Source organism: Muntiacus reevesi, chromosome 2 (assembly GCF_963930625.1).
Source record: "Muntiacus reevesi chromosome 2, mMunRee1.1, whole genome shotgun sequence".
Taxonomy (NCBI): domain Eukaryota; kingdom Metazoa; phylum Chordata; class Mammalia; order Artiodactyla; family Cervidae; genus Muntiacus; species Muntiacus reevesi.
Window position 1 is genome coordinate 160,106,418 of NC_089250.1, and position 20,852 is coordinate 160,127,269.

The 20,852-nt window shown below is 38.4% G+C and overlaps 1 protein-coding gene across 7 annotated transcripts in view; it reads right to left on the minus strand.

Annotated features, from left to right (window-relative positions):
• Window positions 1–1,329: 1,329 nt before the first annotated feature.
• The window catches only part of FAM204A (family with sequence similarity 204 member A), a 28,746-nt gene continuing 9,223 nt past the window's right edge, over window positions 1,330–20,852 (minus strand). For all 7 annotated transcript variants that reach the window (XM_065923414.1, XM_065923411.1, XM_065923413.1 and 4 more), the window contains 3 exons: window positions 14,062–14,151; window positions 1,835–1,941; window positions 1,330–1,531 (listed from right to left, as the gene is read on the minus strand). In XM_065923414.1, coding sequence (XP_065779486.1) covers window positions 1,480–1,531; window positions 1,835–1,941; window positions 14,062–14,151 — 249 coding nt within the window. In that variant the 3' untranslated portion in view covers window positions 1,330–1,479. The remainder of the gene's footprint in view (window positions 1,532–1,834; window positions 1,942–14,061; window positions 14,152–20,852) is intronic.

Genomic DNA, 20,852 nt, shown 5'->3' on the forward strand with positions numbered 1-20,852 from the left:
AGGCTGTATGATTATATCTATAAAATTCAACAGGGAATATTAAATCTTAAAATATAAGATTTTCCAATGTTTGATCTGAGTATCTTTTAATGACGAAGTCCGTAAGTAGGGACACAATTTTCTAAAATCTCACTTTCTCTACTGTACTGGCTTTCATCACTTAAGTGGAAGCAAGATACGATTTTTGTTCTCTTAAATGGCAACAAGTTGCTCACTTATTCCAGAACAGAAAAAACATTAAATGTCACCATAAATTAGTAAAATTTGATTACTATTTGTAAGTCTAAAATTAACAAAATACTACTACTATCACCATGATTCATTTCCTATGTTCCTGAATTTATATTTCCAACCTAGAGAAAGTTTGTATCAGATGGCTAGAGAACCTCTGATGAAGGCGCAGGAAGGGAAAAGAACTGATGGAAGAAACCACAATAGGCAGTTCTTTACCTCTCCTGAGCACCAAGCGGGAGATGCCGAAATAACCCAGGCCTGCCACAAAAAAATAATCACATCATCCAGCTGTGGGCCTGTCCACCAGCTTGAGATAATTTCTCAAAGCCCTTTCTAGTGAGGACTCTGAAACACACCAGTAAACCACTTAGCAGGGAACCAGTCTTCTTTATCCTTATGCACTTACTCAGTCTTGCCCAGAGTAATGGGGAAGAGGAGTGAAAACAATCAAATCATGTTTGTTCTTAGAAGGTTCAAAGTTACAATGTCTTGAGTTATAACTGTCTAGTACCACTATATCAATTTCTCTAAGAACCATCTCATAATTTAAAGAATAACATGGCTGAGAGAGATTTTTAGGAAAACATTTCCAGGCAGAGAACCTGAATTTAAGTCATTCTCCAAATACTGTAAGATTCTGTCCTTTTTTAAAATGGTGTTATTTAATCTGAAGGTACACAAAGATTAATCAATTGCCTTTATTATGTGACTTTGAAATATCAACTCTACTGCCTCCAATAAAGAACAGATAATTACTTTTATAACATTAAGATAGAGTCATCTGTAAACACAGGATCTTTCTTGCACTTATGACTAATCCATTATAAACAAATACCCATCTTAAAAACACAACTCCACAGGAAGTGCAGTTACACGGAGTGCAGATAAGAAAGTACCAGGAGCTCATTGGCTATGCTCCAGCAAGTGGACGAAAAGTAAAACTGACTTTATACTGGAGGTCTACACAAATAAATAAATCAAATCCTATCTTTCTTCCCCCCTGTATGTATGCTTAGATGACTTGCACAAATAACGGGATGGTCCATTTCACTCACTTCAATGGGAAGGACTCTTCAATAAAAGACTGAAAAACGATTTGATAATCAACTCCCAAATTTTATGCTTATTTTTTCTATTTCCATCAATTTTCTGACATAGTTAACATAAGCAGGAAAATCTTTTCTAGTAAATTGAGCAACTGAAGACTCGAGTGAAGCCTCAAAGGTCTTGAAGAACTCTGGCAAGTCACATATATCCCATGTTGCTTTTGGTTTCCCACCTCTTCTTTGCTTCAAATCTAAAATGAAGAACATGAAAATCTCGAATTATTTCTAAATATTTTACTGAAGTAACATGTTTACTAAGGGCCAAAGTAAAATAAAAAAGTTTTCACAGACTCCATCAATTACAAAATAAATATCAAATAGGATGAAGACATGCCTCTATATTTATAATCTGATAAACATTCAGCAAAGATCCAAAGAATAAAATGAATAACAACTATGCACAAACTGGATTCACAAAATGTATCACAGGATTTCTATAATTGCTTTGAAGTTAGCAGAATCACTAATTAAAAAAAAAAAATCTTAAAACTCACCCCCAGGCAAGTTTCTTCTTTTTTCGTGCAACCTGTGAATTTTCAGCCTCCCTTTTGGCTTTCACAAAGTTGTGGCAGGCAATAGCTTTGGCAATTTTTACACCAAGCTAAGAATTACAAAGGAGAAAAAGTGAAAATAAATATTCTAGCTGATACAAGAATTACAGTGATACAGATACTCGAGAATTTGTGGGTAAGAAAGCCAGGTCAACCTTATTTTACACATGGTAAGAATGGAAACTCTTAATGCCTGGGCCTCTGAAACCGCCAAAGTCCCACCACAAATGCAAAGATGCCCTTCCTTCTCTCCTCTCCTCCCTCAGCCCTTCACCCAGCTGGACCAGTCTCCCGGACGGAGTGCCTTCCCACACCAAGGCCCCTCGAGGGTCCACGAGGCCTGTGGATGAAGATCTTGAAGCGCTTTACGCATTTCAGTAGGACAGACAGGAATTTGCCCTGATAAGGCTGACAGAGACATCCAGTGTCTTTGCTCTGGGCTAGAATTAGAGCAACTCGGTATGGGCGCACCCGTTATCTCACCCTGATCAGAAGCTCGGATTGGCAGTCATAGATGTGATTAATAAAACACGGGAAAGCTAATTACTACTTGATAAACACACTTTGTGTGATGGGCAATTGCTTTTCACTCACTGACAGAAAAAAAGAATATAAGGGGTGCCAAGAGGCAAAAAGGCGGGGTCCTGGGACCACAGCATTCCCTGCCAGCACCCCCCTTCACACTCCTTCCATCCATCTGCCCCAGTCCTAAAGGCCCCAGCAGAACAAAGCGTCCTCTCAGCTCCGGCCCCCAAGACTCCTCTAATTCAACCCACCACCAACTTCTTTTTGTATTTCTCCCGCCCCTCAGCTTCTACGCCACAGCCTACGGTTCCAACACTGGACTCTCCACGGCCCTCTGGCCACAGAGCTGTTCCTCAGTGAGTGTCTCCAGGACAGGCATGGGGCTCTTCTGTTTTTAGTGGGCTCCAATTTTAAAAATGCCAGCCTACAATGGAATGCTCAAAAGTATCCGTTAAAACAACAAGGGCTACAAAAATCTCTTCCTGGTGTTTCTTTCCTTTTCTCTGACCACAGCCTACTGCATTCAGCAGCCAGCAGACTTGCGGACAAGAGGAAAGGACCCAGAAGCCACTCTCCAGGCCAAGAATTAGAGCCCAAGGTTTGGGGACCTGCTTGCCGACAGTGAGGCACGGCAGGCGGGTAGGGGCTCATGGGTAAGGAGAGAAGCTGACTGAGGAAAGTGAGGTTTGGCTTGCCTGCCATTCCTTTCAGCTCACCTTGGAGAACAGCTTCTTTTAGGATGAAAGAAACAAGCAGTTGTCAAGCACAGTCCAGCGTTTACAAACAAGAACGAAAACAGATCCAATTTTTCAGTCCAGGGAAGAATACACATAAAGAAGGTAAGCATGGTGAAACAGATCACCAGCCCAGGTGTGATGCATGAGACAAGAGCTCGGGCCTGGTGCACTGGGAAGACCCAGAGGAGTCGGGGGGAGAGGGAGGTGGGAGAGGGGATCGGGATGGGAAATACGTGTAACTCTATGGCTGATTCATGTCAGTGTATGGCAAAACCCACTGAAATGTTGTGAAGTAATTAGCCTCCAACTAATAAAAAAAATTAAAAAAAAAAAAAGAAGGTAAGCAGATGCAGGCAATGTGACAGTCAAGCCAGTGTGCTGAAGGGGTTGAAACCCAGAGGAAAGTCACTGAAGGGAGGAGGGTCGATTGTGGCTGCAAGCCCACCTGGGACAATAGACCAACTCAGAGTCTTCCTGACACCCAAGCAAACACCAGCACCACTACCGTCATCACCATCTTTTCTCTTTTCTCACAAGGAGGACATTCATGCAACCAATATAAGGAGGGCACAAGTGCATTATTTTGCCAGGCACTGCTGTAGGCGCTGCAGACACGGCTTTGAACAAGAGGGCTGGGGTGCAGGGAGCTAGGGAGAAGGGGCTGTCAGTTACAGCTGATGGCGTCAATACCCGCCCTCTTCTCCTGGCTCTCTTTTCACTTTCAATTCTTCACCACAGAACAGTTCATCTAAGTCAACTAAGAAAAGGCTAAGAATCCAAGGGCTGTAGCTACCTCATCGAAGGAGAAAACGAAGCTCAGAAGAATGCTGTGGCATCATTCATCGTGAAGATGCATTTCCTATTGACTAAAATGCCATCCATTTGTCATAAATGTAAAAATAATCAAGTTAGTGCCTGTTGGGTTAGGCTAGTCAAAACAGCAGTATCACACAAATCTCCAAATCTCACTGGCTGAACTTTTGTTTCTGTTTCACTTCACATCAGCTGTGGACTGGCCAGGCTCTCCATCTGGCGCTGCCAGCATCTCAACACGCGGCTCTCGAGTCTCAGCGGCGGAGAACAGCTGGCTGGAGGGGCTCACACTGCCTCTTCAGTGCTTTAGTCCAAAAGTGACACACAGCGTTTCTGCTCACAGCCCTCTGGTCAGAGTACAATTCCACCTGGCTAAGGGGTGCCAGGGGACGCGAGGGGAGCAGGAAGTGCCCCGGAGAAACTGCCTACTGTCAGAACACGCAGCTTACCACTTCCGTTTAAGAGGTACGCCGGGTCTCCCCACGTTCATGTAGGACAGTCTCCTTCTCTGTCCCCCACCTCCAATAGGTAAAACACGGAATTCAGTATTTGTCTGTCTAATTATACTCCTACGTATTAGGCAGCAAATACAAAGCTGATATATGATAGCTTTGCTGAGATCAGCCCACCTCAGCTAGTTTATCTTCTATTTAAATTGAGCCTATACTTTTGAGTATGAAACAAAAATGACCTGAACTATACAGCCGCTATGTACCATTAACCGTGAGACAAAATTATTTCCTGAAACTGTCACAAATTAGGGTGTAGCTTCTATTTTTAGCTTATTGAAATTTCCCAATATGGGTTTTCTGGATCTGGAGTAGACAAACCAAAGATCGTCTATCTCAGCATGTCTGGATGCTGACTGTGGTCATCTGATTCACGTGGGGCTCCTTTCAGCATAGTCACATCCTCTCAGAAGGGAGAACTTCTAGCCACATGAAGGCCAGACCCAGCACAGTCAGCATCACAGCAAAGAATGAGCGCACACGCACCACGTAAGACAGAATAAACTTCTTACAAAGCACTCATGACAATGTAAGAAACACGTGTTTACACGAGAGGGCTCCATCGTTTTGCAGACTAAGTGAACAGCGTAAGCGATCAGGTACATAGGCAATACTTTCAGACTTGTTTGTAGGAAAGTTTATATTTTCTAACTGCATTTTGCCCGGGGTTACGTTCAATGAAATGTTCTTTAACTGATAAACATTAAACAAGTCTGGTCTAAGTGTTTAACTAAAAGGATCTTTTAAGCTTGTAAGGATGACGAAAAGTCATATCAATGCCAAGGCCTTTGCATGCTTAAGACGAATGTGTTTTACTTATTCCCAAGGAGAAAAGAAAAAACGGAAATATCTGGAAATCTGAAAGGATCACAAGATCTTCTACAGAAGAGACAGTTGAGAAGAAACGTGTTTTCCCAGGCAAGAAGACTAAGCCAAGCTCCAGAAGATAAAAGAATACTATGCTACATTTCAATATTACAAACAAACAAATAGGTCCCCAAGAATCCCCCTTTTGCTCCTCTAAAAAGAAAAAAGCATCTTCGGGCCCAATGCAAACATCACAAAAGCTTGGTCAATGGTTTTTACATTAAAAAATGGTTTCGGGTCATCAGATAACTAGAGCAACACCATGTGGGAAGAAATTTTTTTCAAGAATAAAAATATATACAGAAATTTTTCTATGTGTAGCCAAAGTATCAGCATTTTCCATATAGAACATCCAATATTTTGCTGCATTTTAATTAAGGTGTCTAAACATTATCACAAAGAACTGCAAATTGGTCAGAGCAAGCGGTAAGGAAAATTAAGCTCTAAAGGCTTTTTATCACCATATTTCAGGAACCAAGGGTGTAAAATGTTCTAATTTGGGATATATTAAAAGCCATAAAAGGTCTTTCAAAAAGATTAATGGTACTTTGCTTGGATTTAAGATAAGGGCTTTAGCTGGTTGGAAAAGCAGGGCCCTGGCTGGACCCTTGAGGCATTCATCTTTACAGCCACTTGGAAGATTTGTAAAAGCGTCTGCATAACCTCAAGCAAATGCACGGCGACATTTTTTTAATTCCTTTCAATTTTACAGGTTGAGCATGTGTAAATCATATTGGGTTGTAAAACAGATATAACGGCACATCGTGTAACATAGTCAAGATTTTTAAAAGACAAACCTGCAAAATAAAGTTAGTTTTTCTTGCTAAACCTTGCCCTGCTAAAGTTTGCTGATATTCATTTGAAGAATCTGATTCAAACAGCTTCATCTAGCATCACTGTAAACTTCTCATCCATTTCATAAAAAATTTTACTCATCTTCAAATTACTAGCTTGTAACAGATTTATGAAGTTTCCCTCCCTTTTGCACACTTTCAAGGCACTTATTTAAAAATACCAATTATCATACTTTAACTTTTTATGGAATAATAGGTCTCTATGAAAAATATTTATGCCATTCCCTTTTGTTCTTTAATTAAATGAAAACAGATGTTTTCTGAAGTAAAGCGGAACCATTACTGGAGTACTTAAAGTGTTAAGGTCTTTAATTTTTATATCAGTTTGGTCGACAATTCCTGATTGTCTTTACTCAAGCTCAACATTAATGTCAAGCAAGTTACCTAGGAGACGAAAGAGATCAAAGAGACAAAAACCCCTCCAATGTCTGATTAATCAAGCCTGCAAACAGCTTATTTCTTTTCGCCTGCATGCAAGTATGAAAATGAGATTCTGGGAGCCGAACATTGTGCAGATTTGTTCATTCTTATCAGAACAAAGCCAGCGGCAGCTTATTTCATGGATCATTGGCACTGTCATCAGTGCTACACAGAACGGGTGACAGCTCCTCATTTTGAGGCTTGAACAAAATTAGCAAAAAGTCGGCACAAATTAGCCTCTCATCTTTTTGGTAATATGACATTATTCATTTACTTTTTATCCAATTTTTAATTTTTTCCTTGTCAGCTATCCCTTTCTAGTGTCTCTTGCATAGCATCATAAATGCCTTCTTAAAAACAAGCAGAGAAATAGCCAAAGTTGAAATAACATGCAAAGTTCAAACAGCAAAGAAGAAAAGGCACTTCCAAGGACCGATGATGCTTTATTTTTTTCTTTTTAATAACTTTCAAAACTTTGAAAAAATACTGGTGAACAGCTCAGAATACCATGAAGTTAAGTTTTATGAAACCGATATGAAGTGGCTAATGTGTTTTATTCAAACCACAGGTTAACACGGCAGGTGCTACAGTGAATTCAGGATGTCTCCAGTGGGACTGGTACATTTCCACGGACATACCTGAGATGCCGAAGCTCTGCGGACAGCAAATAAGCTATGCCATATCCAGTCATTTAAATACTGACTTTAAATCAAGTCTTCTTCCCTCTGTTAGGAAGAAGAGCCTAATTTCACTGTCACCTTAAAATGTACGTGCACAGGTTTCCATGTTTGTGTTCTACATATATCTGTGTTGTGTGCAAAACTGCACAAACACCTGTTATTTATTTTAACACCATAACTTCAAATCAGTTAAAGCCAAACGGTTTTTACTTCAAGGCATAACCCAACAAATCCTGTTTTTAAAATATAAGATATATTTGTATAGACATATTACATATATTGTATATTTACATGTATAAATGTATATGATTTACGTTGCAATTTATTTAAAAAAATGTATTTAGCCCATGATGTGCGAGAAGATATATTTTGATTCATATCCTCAACTCTGATTTCATAATGAAATAGTTTATGTAACACCTGGTTTAATGATGACTATTAAGGCTTCAAATTATATGTAGATTACAGTATTCCAAAGGGGGGAGAAAAGATGTTATACTGTCGAAATTACTCCTGGATAGAGACATTTATATTCAAGCAACTTATTCCATTCATAAGGGAAAAAAAGTAACCATAAGCTGTTAGATGCTTTACACAGTCCCCATCAGAAAGACAGTTTTTCTTTTTTTTTTTTTTAAAGAACTGTAGTACTGTTTTCAGCAATTTCTTTATCTCTGTTCTTCTAAGTAAGAAAGCTTATTAACAAGCTTTGAACTTAAAATCACATTTACAATAATGTGCCATCAACAGTTTTATAAGCTAATTAGAAAAAGATTAATTAATGACTGGCTGCTAATAAAATGGCAATCATGAAGAAAGAAACCAAGGGTGCTAAGCTTCAACTACCACCAATTAAGAGCTAATTACAAACAAATTATATATGTGTTTTGCTGTGGGCTTTAATTTACTAAAATGGTTTTAATTAAAAGAGAAAACATGCTGATTAATTGAACTGCAGAAAAAATCTACAGTATAAACTGTGCTTTGTCTGTCTCTTTAATTAGACTTGTAACATCTGAAATCTTTTTTTAAGGTTTGTTAAAAGCACCATAAACATAATTAAAAGAGAGCATAAGGAACACCATTCTAGGTGATCACCCAATCATACCCCAGAGGTTAAAAGAATATGTCCTCAGTGCAATGAGATCTAAAAAGCACACCTAAAAGCTTGAGAGGAAAACCTTTCACTCAGTACCATTTTTATTTTTCTCATACTAAAATGCTCCAACTTCAAGGATGTACACCATTTTTTATAGGTAAGAACGTATCTTTCAGCTCCACGTAAAGGAATTCAACTAGGCCCCCCCTCACCTGGACGGGCAGAGCTTATTTTCCATACACTGTGCTACCTGTTCATCTACATGAAATAACTGAACTACTTTTAAGAACTAAGGAGAACAAGGCTTCAAAGAATTAAAATTACCATTGAAAAGCCCCCTGGACTATGCACAGACTACAAAATGACACAAAGAGGAACGTTTAAATTAAAAAACCACTGAGAAATGACCAAAGGTAATGAAAGTGAGTCATTTCTACATGATCCTTAACGGAGGCACACACCCCTCCCTCCCTGGCAGGCAGCTTTCCCAGGTGGCTGATCTCTGCCGACCAGCAAGAGCCTGTTCAGTGAGGACGTCTTTTCCCCAGTGTCCTGGATTCCCTCCCAGCGATAATCAGTGAAATATACTGCAAAGAAAATGGTCCTACACTCTGCTGTCTAATGGAAAGACCAAAAGAAAGAAAAAGTAAGGGGTGGGAGGAAGGGTAGTAAAATTTCAAAGAGGGACATAAAATAAATTTTGCCAGACAGTTCTGGCATTAAAATGACTTTGAAACAACCTATTCTTCATATACACTCCTGGAATTCACAACAAAGGAAATCTCCTTTCTGTAAAAATAAGATGTTGAAATGGAGATATTTAATTTTAAATTCTTAATATGTACCAATGGGTACTACTTAATGTATTTGTACTTTGTTTACCCTATCTTCAGTGGTTAGAAACCATAATCATTAAGAAAATAGAAAGCACCTCCTGGCCTTCTTAGAGTCACAGGTTCTACTGATAAATTCTGATAACAGCTAATTGGAATATATGTTCAGCTTCATATTTGAACTAATTGCCTTACCTCTGGAATCATGGTTGTTAAGAGAGTTCTAAAAGTAGTCACAAAAACAGGAAGAAAATAATTTTGCCCTCTGGATTAGAGAATCAAGAGTTTAGAACCACAAGACTTCTTCACTATAATATCCATCACCTCAGCTCTTTTTTTTTTTTGTATGTGATGCAAGCAAACAACTTTCCTAAAGCATCAGAGCTCTGGAAACAGCACTGATCAGAAGCAACTTCAAACTCACCAAGTTTGGCAGCATCTCTATCTCAAAACTTGAAACAAATGTTTCAGTTCTGAACTCTGGATAAGCAAATGCTCCAGGTACTCTGATAGCTACATCTGTCAAAACTGTTCTATTAGGGGAGATTAATTTGGGGGGAGGGGGGTGAATTGAAGCTCTTATTCCATCAAGACAATGCAGTGTGTACATCGACATGAAATTAATAATCAAAATGAAAGGGTGAATTATAGCCAGAATCCTCTCGAGGAAACTACAGCCCAACAATAAATTGCAATGGAAAAATTCTGAGTGCCAGAACAAGTGCTGTAGCATAGGAAATATTTCTGAGAAATAGGAAATATTTCATAAGAAATGTTTCTTCTTACACGTTAACATAAAATACAAAAACTAACTCCTCAAATGTGTGTATATATCCCTCTCCAACAAGAATGCCTTAAGATTTTTCTAAGCCATTTCTAGGAAATGGCTCTAACAATAGAACTTCAACAACAAATTAATAATATACCCCAAATTTACAAAGTATTTAATGTATTTAGCTAGGAAAGAATACAACTCAATCAATTCAAACATTGGTTTTTTTAAAAAGACCATTCCTACCTTGTCCATTTAAATATTAACAAGCTATTACTATTTCAACATTATTAACTTCACCTATGTTTTGGAATCCAAAAATCTAAGTAGCCTATTTAAGAAATTTAATAAAGCTAAAATTAAATTTTCAGTTTAATTCATACTGCCAATGAAATATTTATCATTACCTATAAGAAGAATACTATCAAAGTGAGACACTGTTTTTTAATCATTTGTACTTGTGACACCTTGGTTAGATTCTAAATAAATACTGTGCTTAAGAGTACTAAAGGCTGAAGTAATAAGTTGATGCAAAAGATTAAGATATGAAACATTTTATATCATTACTCCAACTGAAGGCTATTGACCTTAGCAAAGACAGTAGCAGATTATAACCAAAATATTTCAGATATGAATATTAATACCTTGACAATTTTTTTTAATTACAATAAGTTACATAAAATAGTTGTAACATTACAACATGAAGTATGTACTGATGTTTCCAAGGAATTAAGTTTAGTTGGTGCTGTCAAAGATCATCTTGTTTGAATCACTTACAGAAAAGGTAACCTTCAGGGGCATGAGTTATATACAAAGCTCAAACAAAATTCACTGGCAACCTCTCTTCCCCACTCATTTTTGCCCTAACATGGTACAGCTATAATTGAAAGCAATATATTTTCTAGTTAATGTAGGTGTGACTCATTCAATGGTAGAAATTCACTGTCTGCTGCCAAACCAAGTTGGTTTTTATGTACAGCAGGCTAACATGAAGATGCCTAGAGACAAAGTCTGTTTTCAAAATGTGAGATTCAACTGAAATGCTGCTTACTTTATTAAATCTAGGCTTAGCACTTAATTTTAAATACTTGTTTCTACTGGTTTCTACAAATTGGTATGATCTGGACTGTAACAAAGTATGTCAGAAAAGATAAGAGCCAAAGGATGGCATTTTTGAGGATCACTATCAATAAGTGGAATGTTCTTCCAGTTCAGGCCTGAGGTTAAGAAGCTATAAATGTGCTCAAACATGTGTGTGAATGTGCATGTGTATGTATACATACATAAATAGTAATTTTTTAAGAGCTATTTTTTTTCAAATTAGAACATTTTCATCAATATGACACAAACCAAATGTATTTTTCCACTTTTATCTCTCCTCCAAGATTGTTAACAACAAAGAAGGATTTAATCGATAGGATGGACTTTCCCAAAGCAACCACATTACTACATGGCAAAGTCAAATATGACAGCACAATCTTGGTTTCCAACATGTGAACTTAAGCCATCCCCCACACCAGATTACACCCATCTTTAATGTCATCACTAATTTAAGGGTATATGATTCTGGAAAAATACATGCTTGCTGTGTGATAATGCTAGTGCACTGACAGCTTTATTCTGACATACCAGTTTGTTTTATTTTGTTCTGTTCTGTTGTGAGGAACTGTTTCCAAGGCCCATTCTCAGACATGGGTTCTACTTTTGACTTTACTCTTCTCAATACTGATACTGCCCTATTGGTTTCACAGGCTTATAAATGTTAAACATCAAAAATTAGTTTCACTTATTACAGTTGGAAAAGGCTTTAAGAACTCTGAGATCTGTGCCTCTGAGCAAAGGCTTTATCAGCACATCCCACTCACTGCTTCTTGAAAAAATAAAACGGTACTGATTAAAAACCTGTATACCTGATTTCCAAAAGGACACCTACCATGCATGTATACCTTTAATTCATAAAAGGTTTCTGACCCAAACTCACGATTACTTACTTCTCAAAATCTCATCTTTCATATCCAGTGATTGGTACCAAGGAGATAAATTTGAAAAACTTAAACCTCAAACTAAACTATTTATTCAAGAATTCCATCTTGATTACTTTAGTTATTTTTCCACGGGTGTTTAATTAACATGGCATCATTATCTCTCCAGTGTCTGTGTCTGGCCAATAAACACTTTCCAGATGTCTTTCCACTTATACAAGAAAAAGAGGAGGGCACAAATTACTCTTTTTCCTTTTAACCAGAAGTCTTTAACCCCACACTAGATACATTTTCTTTCATTAGAACAAAACATTATGCTGGTATGAAAGTAAAAAGAACTCTTGAGAAAATGCTTACTATCCTTACAAGTGCTGAAAATGGTGTATATTTTCTAAAGCAATCTCATTTGTCATAAAGCGTGACAGGAAATAATAACCTAAATGGTTATTATTTATTTATATAAATATTATTATTATTATATTCTGTACTATAATATTATTATAATTATTTATTATTATTAAAATGGAAAATACCTAGTCAGTAGTATGCAATTCCCATTTCAAAAATAGCAGTATGACAAAGCAAAACAAAACAGAAACTCAATACCCTCAAAGGAAACACACAGGCCTGAGGCCTCAGGGGCTCTACTCCTGCTCGCTCTGACACGCTGCCTGCTGCTCACAGGTGACCACCGATGAGACAGACAAGCAGGGGCCGAACACGCAACCCTGGGGGACACCAGGCCCCACGACCGCAAGCCTCCCAGCACATCACTCAGGGAAAATGTAACATACATACATAAGAGATTCTAGAATCCGGCATCTCACTGAAGGCAAATTTTAGATCTGATTTGCCAGGTAAAGATGAAAAGTACACTCAACATTTTCAAGATCTTAATTATAATAGTAATTGTCTCAAGCTGGAAAACAATCAGCAATGACAGCTAAAATTAGTAGGTAAAGAATAGTGAGAAAAAGAATATCCACAGTCTCATCATCTCTCACCTCTCTGTGAGATACTTTTTAATTTACACAGGGAAGAATAATGTTAGACAGAATAAACCTGGAGACACCACCTTAAGCAAATAATCAAAGGAACATTGTCAATAAAATAGACAAATAGATGCCACATGCATTCTGATATCCTACACTGAGGACACTTCTGTGATTTTCCCACCAATACATGCATAACATGAATCTAATCATGAGGAAGCACCAGACAAAGCAAACTTGACAGACATCCTACAAAATCATCAGCTACTCTTCAAAATTACTAAGGTCCCGAAAAACACAGACAGACTGAGGAAACATTCCAGATTAAAGAAGACTAAAAAGACACAACAACAAAACTCAGCATCCGAGACCAGAAAAAAGAGAACTTTCTTTTGCTATAAAGGCAATCACTGACATATTTGGCAAATCTAAATAAGGTACATAAATCAGAGAAGAATGATCAAGCAAATGTTGACTGTTAACATTTCAGGTATCTGAGTGAAGGGCAAACAGAAATTGTTTTACAAATTTTGCAAGTGAGAATCTTCTGGATGCCTTGGTACTTGGGAAAAGAATATTCAAGATACCTTATTAGCTTTATACTACAGACTTTTAGGTTAAAAAAAAAGGCTGAGAGTTCTTTAAGGCTGAGGGAACTATTTAGAATATGCAGTAAGAAAGCATTCTGGGGAGAAAGGGTTAGGAACACGCTGAGAGATGTGACCCCAGAACACACAGCTGCCCTCAGGGAGAGTTAAACTGAGCTAAAGACGAAAATGGAAAAAGAAAGCTAGCCTTTTCAGTACAACTGGCAGAAAGAGCTCTGAACTAGATGAAATCTAGAGGATCAACCATGGATTATTTCCAGCATTAAGATTTAGATCAGAATAATTTATTAACATTAAAGACAAAAATAAAACTCAGTATTTCAAAATAAATGGGAGATTAAGAGGGAAGAAAATGGACAGAAAGGAAAATCTTAGATCAAATATTTGAACACTGCACTTACTCGTGATCATGCAAAGAACATACACTCATTTCAGAAGATTTGAAAGCACAGCAGAGCGTCATGGTGGGGCTGACTCACCTCTCGAGTAGCTAGCTGGTTGCTGAGTTCCTCGGCCTTCTCAATGTTCCACTCTTCCACAGCTTGGTCTATCCTCTTTTCAAGTCCCGACTAGAAAGAAAAGAAATCTCAAACTTAGAGGCAGGAAAGAAAGGCAAACCCTTGCTAGTAAAGACTATGTCACAGGACCACAACAAACACATTATGTACTTAGACTACTTCATTCCTACAATGACCGCAATGGTAGTTGCTACCGCTCCCCATTTACTGATGAGAAAGTGAATCAGCAATATTAACTGACTTATCCAGGGTCAGACTAATTGAATCAAGAAGGAAATGCAAATCCACATTTCTGTGATCCTAAGGACTAAACTTTCCCTTGATAACAATATGTTAATAATAATAAGCTTGAAATTATGGCATGCTTATTATATAGCACACCCTTTCTCACTATAAGAAAGCTCATTTAATCCATATAACAATTGGATGAAATAAAACTGTTTTGAACACAAGGAAACAGAAGCTTGGACTCATCAATTTGTCCAAGTCACAGAGTCTGTTAAGTGTTAAGCCATCACATGAATCTATTAATAGATGTGCCCAGAGCCCATATTCTAAGCCACCCTTTCCTCTGCCTCTTTCTCTACTGCCCATCCTTTCATTCACCAGGCCCTCTTAGTCTCCGACTACGGGTATTAAGTTGGATATTAAACACAGGAGGAAAGTTATACTTCACTTCCCTATGGAAATGCTATTTACTAGCTGAAGATACTTCATGAAGTCATAATTAAAATTTTCATGGGATTACCAAACAGATTCGGTAGGATATGTCATATCTGAAAAGATACTTGTTAGACTTAAATAACTGAGTTTTGGTTTGTAGAAATAGTTACCAAAGAAAATACAATTTTTTTAAAGAGATAGTCTAATATATGTTTCTTAGAAGAAAAGTTTATCCCAATGGCTTATCTCATTTTTGGTTAATAGACTTCTCCCTACTTAACCTAATAAAAGAAGTCCAAGCAATTTCTCTTCCATCAGAGTACTGCTTGATTATAAGAGAAACTTCACTCCCATGGAGCCTTTGTTGAAACAAGACTCTAAAAACACCCACGCATAATGTGCCTAAAAAGACTAGGAAGCAAAGACCAAGGAGGCTGCTGACGACACCTGTATTAAGTGAAGACTGTCCCGTCTCACAATCCTTCACCCCACCCAGGCCTGGAGGACAATGCGGTTTTTTCCTCGCTCTGGACTGGAGCTTCAGAGTGTCATTCAGGAGCCTCTCAGAGTCTGAGCCCAGGCCATGCTGCTCTACTGTCCTTTCTCCATCCTGGTCTTGTGATCATCCACCAGTCTCCAGAAATTTCTCTTTTTTGCATTGCTGCAGATTTCTTCTCTTGATGACCGAAACAACATCCTGGACTCACTCTTCCAACATCCTTCATCTTCAGGGGCCACTAAATAATAGCCCCCCACCCCCACCCTACACTCGAGGTCAGGGACTCTACAAGTGTAGTCTACGTTCCAGTTCAAGTCTGCAAATGATGCCAGTCTGTGAACTGAGCTTGTGCCAGAATGCCAATCAACTACATGACTATGCATAGGTTTGCCTAGTTGACTTTTTATTAGAAGAGGATGGGTAAGGGATGATGAGGACATCAGACTTCTCCAAAGAAAGAAGGCGTATACTGGGTTCCACTCAGGCACAAGTTCTTTATCTCCTGGAACACTTGCTCTAGGCCACATAAGAGCTTTACAATCTAGAATTCTCTCCAAACACAAGATTCTGCCCTTCCACTTACCTCGAGTCCTCAGAGAAAGTGAACCTATCAGGGCTTCATTTGGACCCCATACTCTAGCACCATCATTTATTCTCACAGTCCTTCAGCCCCTTCCTGAGTCTCTTCTCCTCCTTTCAGGCCTGCAACTCATGAATGACCTTTTCAAACTAGACTCTAAGCCTTAAGTTCTCAAAGTTCAAATCTGAACCAGCAGCATCAGCACTACTTGAGAACTTGTTAAAAATGCAAATTTGAATCAGAAAACTCTGGGGGTGAGGCCTAGAAATCCATCAACTTAACTCCCTTTGGTTACCATGGAGACACAAATTACAGTGAAAGTCCCCAAAACAGAAAACAAGAACATCCCCCTTTTCTGGAAACTTATATGAACTGCTGAGCTGATTGGCATAATTTTCACTGAAAAACAAATGAGCTAAAATTACAAATCTCTCTACAATCAATGAACTCCCATTCCCCGAGCCATTCCAACCAGCCTCTAATACAGCAGAAAGAGCACTGGGCCAGAAGTCAGAGAAGGTGATGACAGCACTAGGCAAAGTGGGTACTTAACTCACAAGCTTCAGTTTCCTTAGAGAAAATCAGAAAATCGGCACACAAGACCAAAATTCTCCCCTAGAAATAAAATTCTAGAATTCCCCTTACATGTTCAACTTTTGTTTTTAGCTCTTTTAGAAGTTTTTTTTATATCAATAAAGTTTCACTAGATATGACTTTGCTTTTTTCCTCCGCCTTTTCTCCTTTCTTTTTTCTTTTTAAGCAATTTATTTAAGTAAAATATAACAGCTCCTTTTGGCTTTGGAAATTTTCTGCTTCCATATGCACACCCAGACTCTTTGCTTCTATAAGAAAATAGTAACATTCCAAATATTTTCAAAATACTTAAATAATAATAAAACCCCTGAGGTCAAACATTTCTATCACCTTAAGACCAAAAGCTAACAACAGTTTACAAAGAACATAGTTGCTGAGGTTAAACCTGGATTCAAATTCCAGCTCCTCTACCTACTGGCCAAGAAACCCTGAGTTTTGTTCCTAAACCTCTACAGGCTGCAGTTCTCTCACCTGTAAAATGAGAATATCACCACATACTTTGCAGAGTTACAGTAAAGGCAAAAAATAGGATACCTAGCAAAGTTTTTAGAACAGTAGTCACTCAATAAATAAGGTATTCACATTATATCTATCAGGATACCATTAAAACAAAGAGAAGGTTCACCTCTATATAATTACAGAACTCATTACAGTTAGTCAAGGGCTCAGACACAAGTATAAGACTCAAGATTTCAACTTTGAGTCAGTCAGTCATCTCATGAACTAAGATTTGAGTAGTAAGGCTTTCTACAAGTCATAAGCCGAACCCCAGAGTAACCTTTACCAGAAACATCTTTCATACCACAGGAGTAGCAGGACGCACAGAAGCACTGCTGATCCTCTGCAGGGCCTCAGTCCGTCCGTCAGTCAGTTCAGTCGCTCAGTCATGTCCAACTCTTTGTGACCCCATGGACTGCAGCACACCAGGCCTCCCTGTCCATCACCAACTCCCAGAGCTTACTCAAACTTATGTCCACTGAGTCAGTGATGCCCTCCAACCATCTCATCCTCTGTCATCCCCTCCTCCTCCCGCCTTCAATCTTTCCCAGCATCAGAGTCTTTTCAAATGAGTCAGCTCTTCGCATTAGGTGACCAAAGTATTGGAATTTCAACTTCAACATCAGTCCTTCCAATGAATATTCAGGACTGATGGGGACAGGATTGATGATAAGGCCTCAGTGTGCTCCTAAGATGCCTCTGGCAGGACCCAGAATTTAGCTTAAGATACATCTCAATACAGACAAACTTAGGGACGGCAATTTGGTCACAGATCGAAAATCTTCTAAAGCCAGTATCTGACAGGTTCCCATGAGGTAATAAGTGACTGCTAACTAACAGTTTTATTGCAGATGTCAAGGCAGTAGTACTGTAAGAATCTAAGATATTTATTGGTACTAAGCTTAACATTAAGGATTAACCATCCATATGTGTGTAGTAAAATCTCTTTTAATATACCGATTAAAACTGTTTAGGTCAAACTGTAACATAATGCATTTCTACAGATATTTTGCTACTGAATATTCAATCAGATAATACATTCAACTTTTAAACCTTAATACAAATGACACGTCCACTCAAGTTTGCTGCTCTATGATCAGATCTAAATATCTAGGGAAAAAATTAGGTAATCTCTCCATAAAGGAGGAAGAAAAAAAAGAATTAAGTGTTGTTACTTTTACATATAAATCACACCCACTTGAACTATTTGAATCAAGTCAGAAATGATCCCCTGGAGAAGGAAATGACAACCCACTCCAGTATTCTTGCCTGGAATATTCCATGGACAGAGAAGCCTGGCAGGTTACAAGTCCATAGGGTTGCAAAAAAGATAAGACACACTCAGCAAATAAAAAACAAAGTAAAACTAAGTTGGACTATTACTTCAGAAGAATCTAGATTTGGGACCATTTTCCTTTTCAACCTGCTCTATTTTCTTAGACAAATCATGCTGGGCTTCAGTTGCTTCATCTGTATTATGAGAATAATAGCTGGTGGGTATTAACCCACCCAACAGGGATCACATAAAGATCAAGAGAGAAAACTCTGTACCTGATACCAGAGGAACATCGGGTACCTCTACATTCTCACCCACCACCAGCCACCCGACTCCCTACCACTCCAGGCAGCCAGCCTATGATCTGTGTACCGGATCTCCATGTGAGAGCCTAGTAAGAGAAAATACTCTTCTAAAAAAACAAGTTTGAAAATTGGCACACAGTACAACAGCAGCTTCTTCTCATAAACAAAAGTTATCAAAGACCTCGTGCAGTTACTCTACAAATTATTAAACGTACCTTTGGTTTTTCTTGCCAAAAAGTACCCATTAAGTAGACATAAAACTACTCCCAAAAGATGACTGCTGACTAATCAAATTGATGCAACTAAAGAATACTTGAGGCATTTATAATGAAATGAGTAAAATTTATTCTAAAGAAATTCCCACATAGATTCAACATTAATTATGTTACGATTATAGAAGTTTTGTAAGACCCAGAACTGCTGCCAGAAACACAATTATAGCTGTATTTAATATAAGAACACTTTCAAAACAGCTCTATGTATTAGGAAGACTATATTTTAAAATATAAGCCTCTGTGCATTGTCAGGGAAGCAGGTGACAGCAGTGTTATAAATATACATCCTTGGTTGAGCAACAGTTTCAATAGTCTGACAGTGTTCCAAAAAAGGGGGGTGGGGGAGAAAAGAATAAAAAAGATGGATCATACAACAGACTTAAGAAGTTCGTTTCATTTTACCATTCTTGAGAGTTGAGTGACTGAGTGAAAAGGGGACTAAAAGGGGTTGTTAATATGGTAACAGATCAACCTTTGCTCCTGAGAAGTAAAATAATGGACCAGAAATCCATGCTGGTTTTGTCCAAACTGCATCAGGGATTTTCATGATTCTCTCTAGATTTCTCGGGCAGTAGCTATTATCTGGTGGACTGACATTTATTCTTAGTTTTTATTTTGGTGTCTCCAAAGTGGACATCTTTTACTGTCTATTTACTCTGTTGGACTCACAGTAGAGACTGGCATGATAGCCCAAGGGGGCATGGAAAACAGTGATCCCAAACCAAAGAATAAGTGTGAACCGGCTGGCATGCAATTAAGCTGAACTACCAAGAAAACTGGGCTTCCCTGGTGGCTCAGAAGTTAAAAGCATCTGCCTGCAATGCAGGAGACCTGGGTTCAACCCCTGGGTCAGGAAGATCCCCTGGAGAAGGAAATGGCAATCCACTCCAGTATTCTTGCCTGGAGAATCCCATGGACAGAGGAGCCTGGTTGCTACAGTCCATGCGGTCGCAAAGAGTCAGACACGACTGAGCGACTTAACTTTCATTTTTCACCAAGAGAATATGAAATCATCTGGCTTCACTGAATCCTTCCTTTCCTCTTATGCTTACACTTACTAATAGAATGTTAAGTGCTGGCAACATCCTGGGCAATACTAGCCTGGCCAGCATCAGTTTCCTTGTTCAGGAGATGCCACGACTTTCTTAGTCAGATATCACTTATACAGAGAAACGCTGCTGTTAAGAAAATCCAAACTTCTAAAACAGATCAGTGCGTATTTATAAAAGGATTTACAGCAGTATTCCCTTAAACAGAAATTTCTTTTTAAAATGGAGTTTGACTTATCATTGTTTTCTAGAATACATCTAATATACAATGTGAAACAGAACACTAGCTCTTAAAACTGAGCTGTACAAAAGACTTTGCACAAGGAATCCTAGTATCCTTTATTAAAGTTACTCTTCACGAATTCCAAACTTTAGACAAAGAATAACTTAGCCCTATCTTGCCAATTATCAAGAAGGTACAACGTCATACATGTAGGGAAATAATATGCTAATACAGATAGACCATAAGAAATACTCTCAAAATTTCTACTTTTTGAAAAGGCTAAAATACTGAATTTTATAGCTTTAACTTCACTAAGAAACAATTTAGATATTCTAAAGTAAATACACGATTCACTGGTGGCTCAGACGGTAAAGAATCTGCCTGCAATGCAGGAGATCCAGGTTCGATTCTGAGATCAGGAAGACCCCCTGGAGAAGGGAATGGCAACCCTTTCTTGCCTGGAAAATCCCATGGACAGAGGAGCCTGGCAGGCTACACTCCATGGAGATGCAAAGAGTCAGACATGACTGAGTGACTTACAATATAGTTATGAGAAAACATAACAAATATTATGAACAACTGAAGATCAAAGACCACCTAATTCACAAGCACAACTTTGAAAACTATTTCTGACGAGAACCAGTATTTCACCACTTCTGGGAATTCCCTGGTGGTCCAGAGATTAGGACTCGGCGCTTTCACTGCAGGGGCCCAGGTTTGATCCCTGGTTAGGGAACTAAGAACCTACATGCATGCATCATGGCGGTAAAATAAAATAAATTTTTTTTTA